This window comes from Tamandua tetradactyla, chromosome 21, assembly GCF_023851605.1.
Source record: "Tamandua tetradactyla isolate mTamTet1 chromosome 21, mTamTet1.pri, whole genome shotgun sequence".
Taxonomy (NCBI): Eukaryota; Metazoa; Chordata; class Mammalia; order Pilosa; family Myrmecophagidae; genus Tamandua; species Tamandua tetradactyla.
In genome coordinates this window covers 48,179,798-48,192,410 of record NC_135347.1, presented here as the reverse complement: position 1 = coordinate 48,192,410, position 12,613 = coordinate 48,179,798, and the positions used below count along the sequence as shown (strand labels likewise).

At 32.3% G+C, this 12,613-nt stretch overlaps 1 protein-coding gene across 12 annotated transcripts in view; it reads left to right on the top strand.

The window, feature by feature from the left end:
- LOC143665614 (DNA repair protein XRCC4-like) overlaps positions 1 to 12,613 on the top strand; it is a 283,083-nt gene that overhangs the window by 128,750 nt on the left and 141,720 nt on the right. For all 12 annotated transcript variants that reach the window (XM_077139218.1, XM_077139215.1, XM_077139212.1 and 9 more), the window contains 3 exons: positions 5,231 to 5,397; positions 10,531 to 10,674; positions 11,856 to 11,962. In XM_077139218.1, coding sequence (XP_076995333.1) covers positions 5,231 to 5,397; positions 10,531 to 10,674; positions 11,856 to 11,962 — 418 coding nt within the window. The remainder of the gene's footprint in view (positions 1 to 5,230; positions 5,398 to 10,530; positions 10,675 to 11,855; positions 11,963 to 12,613) is intronic.

Sequence of the window (12,613 nt, the reverse complement as noted above, 5' to 3'; positions counted from 1 at the left end):
ATACAGCTCTCATCTCTTTAGGAGTCCCTGTTGTTATTTTTTTCTCAGCTCTAGCTACCTTAGGAAATAAATGTAGTTGTCAACTTAAATCTGCTTTAGGAAGTTTCATTTGTAGTGTTTATTTAAATCTAAAGCATTTCAGCAAATCACTAAACTCAAAATAGTTGTGATGAACATAACTAGGCCCATGTAATATAGTGTAGTCACTTCCTCATTATGTAACATGGCTGATTTCCTTTATAACTAGAATTTTACAACTATTTCACAATGATGTATATGCGACTATGTGTTTGTTAATAGACAGTATATTCTACCTTATAAACTACAATGGATAGGCTTTAACTTTTTTAGTATACACATATCTAGATACAGTTAAACTTTTCTCTGATGTGGATAACTTTAAAAATACTAGTGTAAAATGAGTATCTCTGACCAGTATTTGCCTAATATTAACATCAAGAAAGCCTTCCTTCCTCCGTTTCCTGTAGCCTTTCGTCTTGGTGCCTAGAAGATTAATGGAGATTATTTCTGCAAGGTTATGCAGACTAGTTCAAGAATTGGTCAGATTAGTAAATATAATTAGAAAATAAAAATGGAACAAATAGTTACCTACTCTTGAGAAGAAATGAAATTTTAGGTTTATTCTGCACTCTATTAGCAAAACCATTCATTGATATGTTCTAAGCAGGATATCAAATCATACTTTAGAATGGCAATAAACAGTTCCCCAGGAATTAGTTAGTAGTTTTCAGTGTTTATTTTATATTCTTTACTTAGATAATATAGTCTCTTTCATCTGCATAGTCACTCTGAGGAACCTGAAAACTGAGTATGTAACCTTATGCAGTCTTTCTTAAAACATGTTTAGGATTTATCAAATTTGTATATTATCACAGTATCAAATGCTGTTAGTCAATTTTTTTTTAACCATTCCCTTTTTGTTTAAATTGTACTAATCAATAAAATAAAACTGTCTTTTAACCTTAAAATTGCTTAAAATATTCCTTAATATTAGTTTAAACTGCTTTAAGTATTTCTTAACTGCTTAAAAATGAATCGTCTCAATTCTTTTCTTTGCCCACCATATTATAACTTTAATCCGTTATTAATGTGGACTGTTCCAAAAAATAAATCATCCAGTCTTTATTGATCACCTAATTTGTGTTCAGAGCTGTACAAGATACTATGGAGTCTGTGGAATATATATAAGATATGGCTCCTGATCTCAAGGAGCTTGAAACTAAAGGAAAGACTTTTTTTCTGAAACAAACAGAAAAAATATAAGCAGGATGAGACTAAATGATACATTGTGTGAGATAAACTTCGAAGTATTCTGACTAAAAATGTCAATGTAGGCCAAATTAGTTAAAGAGAACTTGACCTAGGCTTTGAGGCGATGGGTAGGGGGATGTGGCATTTCATCTTGGAGGAATGACAGTGAGATACTTGTCCAGAATAAGCAAACTTGGCCACAGAAATTGAGAATTTTCGAAGAGGATCTGATAAAAAAAATGCTCATTATTTGTCTTTTCTTTACCAGCTAGAATGATGACCATTTAGAGTCAATGGATACAACCCACTATGGTTGTCAGTTGCAAATTTAAAAAGTTTTGTTGTAAACTTTTTTACATAAAAAATGGCTGTAAAATCTTAGATGGTTATAGACTGAATGAGGTGTTTAACTCAGTTCTGTGTTCTCTGAATTTCCCGTAAGATCTTGAGAACTGATTACAAAAAGGAACTTATTTTTGTCCACATTTGCAACCGAACAGACATGCTCTCAAAATGTCTTTCATTTGTGGCTTCTGACTCTGGTGTATCGTTTGAAGTAGTGATTTTATGCTGTAGATTATTTTGAAGTGCCAGAACTAATAAATAAAGAACAGCTGTGCCAATAACCTTACATGTCAAACAAGGAACTAAAGTCAAATATTTTTTAAATTGACACAACAATACAATATAGCTTTGTGAGCGTTTGCTGGGTTTAAACATAATACCAGGTTGCCACTTTTCAGTTGAGGGCCGGTATAAAGATGACTTCGATGTAGAGTTGGAGCACAGAAATATTTTATGCTTCTCTATCTCTTAGGCCTGATATGAATGAGACCCGTGTCAAAGTCCAGTGTGTGGCATGTGGCCCTTGTGACTGTGATAGTGTGGGCGGCTGGAATCACAGCCAGTCCCCGCCCTGGCTGTCAGTCATACCTAAGCTGGAAAAGGATGGTCCTGTGAAGTCACTTTCTCATACATTCCATAACAAAAAAATAGTAATTTTAATGTGAATATTTCAAGAAAACCTCTTGGTTTGACTTTATAGAAACACCTACTTTATTTTTATTGTTTAGAAAATCAGATATTTACCTCTGTTAAAGAACCAGAGATTAGTAAATATAATTAGCAAATAGAAATGGAAAAATAGTTACCTACTCTTGAGAAGAAATGTAATTTTAGGTTTATTCTGTACTCAATTACCGAAAAAATAGTTCCGAATGCTCTTTGGGAATTTTGAATAAGTGCAATTTTTTAGAAAGGGTATTTCTAAAAAAGTCGCTTGTTGTTAGTCATTTTGAATTACTTCCTACTTCCTTTGTCATCTAAGATAGACGTGTAGAAGGTTGGCATGGTATTATTTCTGTATTTGTATTTTAGCAATTATTTTATTCAGGATCAGGTTGTGGTGTGACTTCTTTATACTTTTGGCAGTGTTGAAACTTTCAAGGGATGAAAAACTCGTTCTTTTCTAAAATTTCCGTCTTAGTCAAAGTCGCGTGACAGTTGTGATAATGAAAAATATACAAGATCACTTTGTGGGTTTATGGTTTGCTAATAACATAATCTGATGTGTAAAAATAAACCTAATTTTTCTCCTATTTTGCTTCAACTCAAAAAAGTAATATTCTAAAGGTAATCCTTGTTTTTAACTTTTTTTGTTTTTGTACATTCAAAGGAACTTTAAAAGGTAAATGATAAAATTTATTTTCAATTATACTATATATAGATAAAACCTTTTGTTTAAATGGAACCATGTTTTATTATATAAGAAATACAAGTGTAAGTCCTTTTGGCCATATGATTTCGTATTAAAGAGAAATGAGTAAGTCATATCTGACAAATTATCTAAAATAATTTCAACTGAATAAATGTTTCTTAAAATTTTTCAGTCTTTTTTTTAACCTTGCTCAAATTGCTTAATTTAGGTTAGTTGTTGAAATAAAGGAAATATTTTTTTCATCTGGCTTCTAGTCTTCTTTTGCTTAGAAACAGGAAGAGGTGAGATAAGCCAATAGTGCATACACATAAATACATATACAGTTTTGGGAAGCTAGAACAGAAATATTCAGTCCTCTAAAATGTGTCTATGTTATTGAAAAATTTAAATATCCATTGCTTTTTTTTAAGTTTAAGACAGTGTGAATAAATGTTTCACAACACCTAAGAATGGGCAGTATTTAAGTCTTTTATCAGGGTTTCTGTAAGAAATCATCTACCTATGTTTTCTCTCTAAGGATTTAAAGTAAATTAGCAAATGTCATCCAAATTGCAAACATTGGATTGCTGCTTTAGTGACTTTTAGTTAATTGATTAATAAAGATGTGTGTCAGAATTATCATCTGTTAAATATTTCTCAATCTGTACACAACATAGTTATTTATAGAAATACTTAGAATTTAATGTTTGAAATAAGCAAGACATTTTAGAAATACTACTGTTATATAAATGGTATAATAAAAATTACTCACAAAGGAGGCAAAAAGTACAAAATAAAACAATATCCCTTGATTTTACTCTCAGTTTTGTCACTTAGTGACATTGGAATCTTTGTTCAGAATTATGTTTGGCTTCTGAACCTAGTTCTTCCCCTTACTTCATGCTAGTGGTCTAGTTAGCATACCTTGTCATATCAGGAAACAACCTAATTGCATAGCATGGTAGAATCTTGACTTTGCCCCTTCAATATGTCAGATAACTCCTCTGAACCTCAATTTGCTAATCTGTAAAATGAGTACAGTAATAAGTTCCTTTTTGGTGAAGATTAGATGGGTTCATGTTTGTGCCATGTTTTAGTTGTACTTCATCCTCAAGACATCGTAGCTATATAATAACAATTATTATTTCTATGAGTTTATTATTATAATTATATAATTTATATAATATATAAGTATCTAGGATAATAATAATTATTATCATCACTTATTTCTGTGTTTTGGTTTCCCTGCCAGTGAAGTACCTATGTTCTCCCAGAATTCCATAAGTATAATTAAGACTGTATTATACTATTTTAGTCAGAAATATCTCTTAGTAGAAGAATTATGGTATTTTTACATCTTAAACCTTTATGCTAAAGTACTCAGGCTTGACACATGAAATTGTTAGTTGTGATTTCTAACAAATTATTGCTTTTATCTTGTGTCTGATGCTCCTTTTATGGGTATGGACAGATGAGTAAAAAATAAACAAATAATAGGGGGAACAAAGGTTAAAATAAGTTGGGTAGATGGAAATACTAGTGTGAATGAGAAGGAGGTGTGAGGGGTGTGGTATGTATGAGTTTTTTCTTTTTTCTTTCTTTTTCTGAAGTGATGCAAATGTTCAAAAGAATGATCATGGTGATGAGTAAACAACTGTGTGATGATATTGTGAGCCATTGACTGTATACCATGAATGGAATGTCTGTATGATAAGAATGTGTATTTGTATGTTGTTTTATTAATAAAAATATTAAAAATAATATACCTATAAAATAATTGATTTTAGATGAAGGAATTAATTACTGTGTGGTGTCCCAGCCTTATCAAGAACCCTATCTTTCTCTTAGCTTTTACCAAAATAAGTAGCTTGTTGCCCAGTTATTCCATTTTACCATTTGTATTAATGGAGACTAGAGTTAAAAATCCACATATATAATCTCTTACACTGAACAGAGTGACTTAAAATTAGGTTGTAGCAAACAGATGGTAGGCCATTTATATGATATCTATCTTGATTTCTTTTCTGCTAAGTGAGAGAGTAAGTTACCCACTTTTAAAAATTATTCTTAGGTTATTTGTTGATTTATATGATTAACAAGAATGTAGGAAGCAACAGTTATTTTTCATTGTATTTTTATCTGGCAAATGCAACATATTTGGATCTTAAACTTTTTTTCCTATCTCTCAGAAATTCTGTATATTTTAACACTGTTCAATCTTGATTCTCCCCCCAAACTAATCATATTTCCCTTTTATCTTAGTTCAGACTTGGTTCCTTCAACTTAGAAAAAGTTGCAAGCCCAGCTGATGTCATTAGAGAACTTATTTGTGACTGCCTGGACACCATCGCAGTAAACCAAGCCAAAAATGAACACCTGCAGAAAGAAAATGAAAGGCTTCTGAGAGATTGGAATGATATTCAAGGACGGTGTGTGGACAACATGCTTGTGTTATAAAAACACTGAGCTCTTTTTATATCCTTATAGCTTTAAATTTCTGATTTGTAAATTTATAATATAATGTAGACTAGAATATATCTAAATAAACTGTCATTACTTATACCTTTACTTCCTTTTATTAGACCAAAGTATTGGTCACTATTGCACATTGTAGAAACACTTTAAAAGTTAGGTCATTAGTATTTGTGGTACCAGCAAATTTATCAAAATAAAGACTAGTTGGGCACTGAGAATCAGAGTCCATTAATATTAATAAAAATTTAGCTGATAGATATTTATGTTTTAATGCGGCTCAGATTATAGGATTAATAATGAATAAAAAAGAAGCAAGGAGATATAAATGCAACTGATTTCTTCTTTGGGGTCTTTATATGAATGACAGCTATCTCAAATGATGCATGCTTTGGTTCCTAATACAGATGTATTTTTCCTGATTGTTTGAAAATTCCTGCCACCAGCATTTTAAAAATCTGAGTTAATTGTTACTACTGGTTAAAACTTTTGGAAGTCTTTTATTCTCTTGGCTTTGCCTCTTATGTTTTAAATAATGAAAAAAAATTCATCTTTTCTATTGTGATTTTCCTCAATTATATTATAATCTGGGCTGGCCCAGTGTGTAGCCTTTATTACCCTTTATGTAAAAGATTTTTGAAGTTAATAAAATGGATATTATGAACATTTTTATCTCTACAGAGACTTATATATACAATATGATATGTATTTGTTTCTACATATATTAAAACTTATGAAATAATTATGTGGCATAAAATAATAATAGCAGTAATTATTGAATCTAGTGCATCTAGTAGATTTAATTTTCATTCAAACCAATAGCTCTAAAGCAGAAGAATATTTGTCCAATTTAGGGTCTGTTTAGGTCATTTGTTGTGATTGTTCTGTACAGACATAAGTAAGTTTATGGGAGAGTACGTGAAAAACAGTGAAAGATTTTACTACTATTAGTGTATATATGTGAAAATGAGATTGACTAAAAGAGATTATCTTTCTGTGTACATTAAATTATATTTATTAATTAATGCAGGACATTAATTAATACCTGACATTCCCAATATCTGATTATATTTGACTGTCAATCCTTTTATTAAGAAAGTATTTATCCAGGTGGTTCAGTGGTTAGAATACCTGCCTTCCATGTGGGAGACCCAGGTTCTGTTCCCGGATCATGCACACCCCCTTCCCCCCCCCAAAAGAAAGTGTTTATCATATTCTCTTTTATCTCTTTATTAATTTTTATCTCCAATTATATAAAATGATGAAATCAAATAAACTGTAAATTTAGGAAAACATAAAGAAAAATAAGTTAATTTTTTTCTTTAACTTATGTTTTATTCACATTAGTATGAAAGAATATCAAAAGTCTGGGCTAGAAAGCAATTTTGGGGGCCCTATATCTGTACTTTGGGTGTGCTTTTCTGTTTTACATAGCAAATAAATCAGATTAAAGATGTTCTGTGGTTGTGATAAGCCATTATATTTAAAACTCAAAATACCCTCAAAATGATAGAAAATTTGATTCACAAATTGCCCGCAAGAAAAATGCATACTGGGTAGTTGGTACTTGAACAAATTGCTTTAAAATATCTGCCAGAGGTTGAAAGAGGTATTGTCTCATCAGTATTCAAAACCACTGCCATAGAATGGAAAGCAGCCGGGAAAGAAGATATGAGGCAGCAGAGACAAATGCACCCTGTGCTGTAAAACAGCATGTCTGGGGAGTACATATAATATGTGACTACAGAAGATTTGCTATTTCTGAAATATTCAGAAAGTGCTTTTGTCTTATTGTGGCAAAAGATTTCCTAATGGATCAAAAGCACAGTCATGTATCCTATCACTTGCTTTACTACACTTTGATTATTCTTTTGAGCAAATACTGGAGCAAACGTCTTTTTCAGGACTGAGCATGAACACATTGGGGTGGCCACTGGAAATGAGAGGAGAGTCCACTCCACAGAGAATTCTATTCTTGATTGCATAACAGGTGTCAGATAGTTTTATCTAACTATTTCCCAAGTTTTGTTTTCTCTCCTTTCAGAGGAGAAGGTAGCCATTTAAGGAGCTGTAAATGTATGTTGGTCATAGCCAAGCAGTATTTTCTTTAGGTCCCTTCAATACCTGGAAAATGAACAAGGATTTACCATTCCAGCTTCCATAAGGCAGTAATAGTGCAGTAATAGTGCAGATTAAGTCCAGGGTCTTCAGAGAGACAGGACAGGAGCATACTGAGTCAAGTAACTGGGGACACGGGAAATAGGAAGTCATTAGCATGGATGCCACAATGTTCAGTTGGCTAAGCAGCCTGTGGTTATTTTTGACGGTATCCATCCATGATCCAGTCGTTTGTTCCCCACCACTGTCCTAGGCTGAGTATGTGCGGTTGGGGAGGGGATGGCCCAAAATTGGGGGTGTGAATTACCCTGGAAGGTGTAACAGATGGATCTAAACTATATTAAATATATTGATATTATATATTTAATACACAATAGAGTATTATATGAGCAAAAAATAATCATGTGTACATGTCCTTATCAACATGGAAAATGTATATGATATATTAAGAGGAGAAATGTGAATTACCAATAATATTTATATTGTCTTATTATGGCAGAATATATGCTTATGTAGAGAATATTTAGAAGGGAAAATTAAATGCCAGTAGTATGTGTCTGGAATTATGAATTGTCCTTCACTTTTTATATTATATTTTGCTTATATTTTGGTATTTAATTATGTGACACTACTATAATCAGAGCTATTTCCATATGGGATGATAGTGGGGAATAAGTGAGGTTTTGGTGAGGCATAAGAAATTAGATATGAGTACAAAGGGTAAGATTTAATGTGTAGGTTTCAACATCTATATTAGTTACTGTTTAATAATTTTAGGTCTTAGCTACATGAAGTGATATTACTGGATTGATTTAATTTTGTATAGTTTAGATAAAGGAGAAAACATTAGGAAATTTTTAATTGAATCCTTAGGTTAATAACCTAATGTTTATTTTACTGGTTTTTCCCGACTGAATTTCAAATAACAACTCTCATGTTCCATGCTGCTGAATAGGTCTTTTGTTTGTACTCCTACATCAGATTAGAAACTCTCCAGCTTTATTCCAAGTTATAGTTATTAAACCCATAATTGGAGACAGTTTTCAGCAAATTGAATTGGTTTGACACTCAGGGAATCATTAGAATACGAGAGACCTTGAAATCTCCCCTACTTCATCTTTCTGCCTTCAAGCTACGATCACATTATATCCAGATGAATTCAACCCAAATTTTAAAGACGTCAAGAGATATCTTCAACTCCCTCTGGTAGCCCATTATAATGTTGAAGAATAGTCACAGTCAGAAAATTCTTCCTTCCATCTATTGGTAATCTGAATCCTTCTTGGTATAGTTGGGGCCATTTCCTCTTGTTCCGTTTTCTGAGAGGATGAAGAACAGCTGTTCACCATCTTCAGTACTTAAAAGCTTATTAAATCTCTTTACCACTGCTTTTTTTTTCCAGTTCTTTTGGCAGTCTTTGTCCTCTGAACTCTATTCAGATTTTCTTTTGCTTTACAATGCTGACCGGGATATAGTAGTAAATTTGGCCAGAGCTGATTGTAAATATGAGAATCACGACATTGTTTTCAAGTACCATATGTTTACATTTATGCATGTATAGTTTTATTTTGGGTTATTATGTAATCTCGTTTTGGGGGAAAGCATTTATTCTGCATGAAATTGCTTGTTTTTGCTCTTTTGTTATTTTTAATTTTTATTTTGAAATAATTTCAAATTTATAGAATGTTACAAAAGTAATGCAGACCTCATATAGAGAGTACCAAACAAACCCCCATCAGCCAAGAAATGCAGATTTCAACAGTTTACCACATTCACCATATCATTTTTTCTTTCTTTTTTTCTCTTTCTTTCTTTCCCTCTTTCTTTCATCTATCTGTCTATTTTCTGAACATTTGAGAGGAGGTTGCATACATCATACTCCTTGAACATATAATGCTTCCACGTACATTTCCTACGAAGACAACTCACTGATGTAATTACACTAAGTGCAGTTATCAAGTACAAGAAATTTAAAATTGATGTAAAGCTTACATTCTGCATTCCAATTTTTTCTTATGTCCCAATAATGTCCTTTTGAACCTTTTCTCTTCCCTTACTAGAGCTCATCTAGGATCATGTGTGGCATTTACCTTTCATTGACTCTTTAGATTCTCTTTCTTTCTTTCTTTTTCTAATTGTGAAAGCATATTTACAACACAAAATTTCTACCATCCTCACCCCTCCTGGGCGTGCCATTCAGTGGAATTAATCATATTCTCAATGTGGCAACACCCTCACTACCGTTTATTACTAGAACTTTCCCTTCACCCCAAAGAGAAACTCTACATTCATTTTGCATAACTCCTCATTGCCTCTGCCCCCAACTCCTAGTAAGCTTTTCTCTAGTTTCTGTCTCTATGAGTTTGCAAATTCTCTGATATTTTCTCTGTGGTTACCATGGGACTTAAATTTAAGATCCTAATCAATAATAATCTTGTTTGCTTTGTTAACAACTTCATTTCACTAGTACACCTCAGATGTGTTCCTGTACCCCTCCGTCCCCCCATCTCTGTGTATTTTTGTCAAAAATTACTATTTACGCATTATGAATCCCAAACCATTGATTTATCATTACATTTTATGCATTTGCCTTTTATATCCTGTAAGAAGTAAAAAGTGGAGTTACAAATAAAAAATAGAGTAATACTAGTGTTTATACTTACCCATGTCATTGTCTTTCCCAAAAATCTCTATTTCTTCATGTGGCTTCAGTCAGTTGCCCAGTATTTTTTAAAAGTATTTTTTAAATCATTTTTCAATTTTAACTCTCAGCACAGTACAGAAATTATTAATATTAACAACAGATAAGTTCTAATTATGTTTCATTACTTGCTTTAAACTTTAAATCAAGTCACTGAAACTATATGATAGAAATTATTTTAGTTGTATTTTATTTGTAAAGTTTTCTTAAAATAATTTTAAGACTAAATAATATTAATGCTAAGACAAAAATGTGATTTCTGTATTTACAGATTTGAAAAATGTGTGAGTGCTAGGGAGACTTTGGAGAGTGATCTCTATAAACGGTTTATTCTGGTGCTGAATGAGAAGAAGGCGAAGATCAGAAGCTTACATAAATTGTTAAATGAAGTTCAAGAATCGGAAGAGAACACCAAGTATGAATAGTATTTGGCCTTACTATTTTTGGATGACAGATGTTTAAATTTAAGTGGAATTTTCCCAAAATGTAATGAAAGTTAGGTATCAACATTTTTGTAATATGAGATAAATTGATGCTCTGAGGTTGTATGCTCTGCTGTTAGACAGGGATGCAATGGGTTGGACAATTCTCAGCATGATCTCTCCATACCTGTCCAACTGCCATTTCTACATGTAAGCCATAAAATTGGCAGAAGGGATGTCTAAATAGTGTTCAGTTCTTAGAAATCATTTAGAAATATATTAATACTTTTAACTTGTCTTCTGCAAAATTACAGAGTTGTATTCCTATTTGTAATCTTGATATCTAAGCAATGGTTAAATTGTTTATCAACTGGTTGAATTGCAAAAAGTTGCTAAAGTTACTTTCCAGGGAGCATTAATTTTATTTGAACTTTTTCCACAACTCAAATGCTGATTGCAGTTGATCATCTCTCTCATTGTTCTATCCAGTTTCCTCTGAGAGTGGAAGTGTACTTGCCTCTCAATGAAAAATCATAGATGACCTATAACAAGTATGAGCTGTTATAATTTTTCTTAGGAATGAGCAGGTACAGCTTACCTGTTCAGGTCTTTGCCCTGAATTTAAGAGGGAGTACAGGTTTACCATTGACATAGTATAAAGCACACTATAGTTGATGTCAGATTGTCCTCATTCAAGTGCTGATCTGGCACCAGTATCTATTAGTATATGGCATTGGGCAAATCCTTTAAGCTCCTGTCCTCCATTTTAGCCCCATTATAAGGATAAAGATACTCATGTCAGAATTTTGGGGAGATCAAATGAAAGGTAGAACTGCTTTGAGATCAGTAAATGCTAAACACTCTCTGATTTACAGAAGATAATTGGTAGAATAATATTTGATAGAAGAATAATAAGTTATAGGAAATTGATTCAATAATTATAGTGGATACTATAAACCACATTCAGATTATTAAGTGAAAGAGAAACTCCTTCTTATAAGAGTTAATTTTATAGTCTTTAAGTGTCATCATCTAAATCTTATATATTTCATTCCATCTTTGTTTAATTGGAATCTTTTCCAGGAACATTTTCTATAATTACTTACTGGTGAATTTCATACCTACCCAGGGGTACCCCAATAATTTATAATTTTTTTTTTTTTTTTGTCTTTAGGGAAACTTCAACCTGCCCTCAAATGAGTGCTGACAGAGAGGCAATCTATGATGAAAGTACTGATGAGGAAAGTGAAAAGCTGCCTGATCCTTCTTTTTCAGCTCCAGGTAAAATAAATACATTTATAAGGGTTCCTATTTCTCTGTCTTCTCGCCAAACCTTATTACTTTCTCTTTTTTTTTTTGTAATAATGGTCATCTTAGTGGGTGTGAAAGTGGTATATCATTGTAGTTTCGATTTGCCTTTCCCTGATGCCAAGGCTGTTGTGCATCTTTTCTTGTGCTTTTTGGCCTTTTCTCTATCTTCTTTGGAGAGAAAGTCTATTAAATCCTTTGCCCATTTTTCAATTAGTCTATTTGTTTTTTTGCTGTTAGCCAATAAGTTTTTAAACTGTGGGTTATTTTTCTAGAATTTTACAGATTTTTTAGTGGGACAGTGGAAGCAGAAGCCCCTGCATGCATAGTCAGATTTTTTGACCAAAGATTGATAACTCTTAAAAATAAATGTTGATTCATCTATTTAGCAAATAGTTTTTGAGTTCCTGATATGTACTAGGGAATTTCCTGTGTAGTAGAGCGTAAAAATGCACAATCTCTGCCTTCATGAAGTTTAAATTCTAGTCAGGGAAACAGACAATATACAGTATGAATACATAAAATATGAAGTATTTTAGATAGTGATAAATGCTAAAAAGAAAGATAAAGTAGGAAAGGATGATAAAAAGTGTCAGTGTGAGAGTAGGGATGAGGTTTGTGATT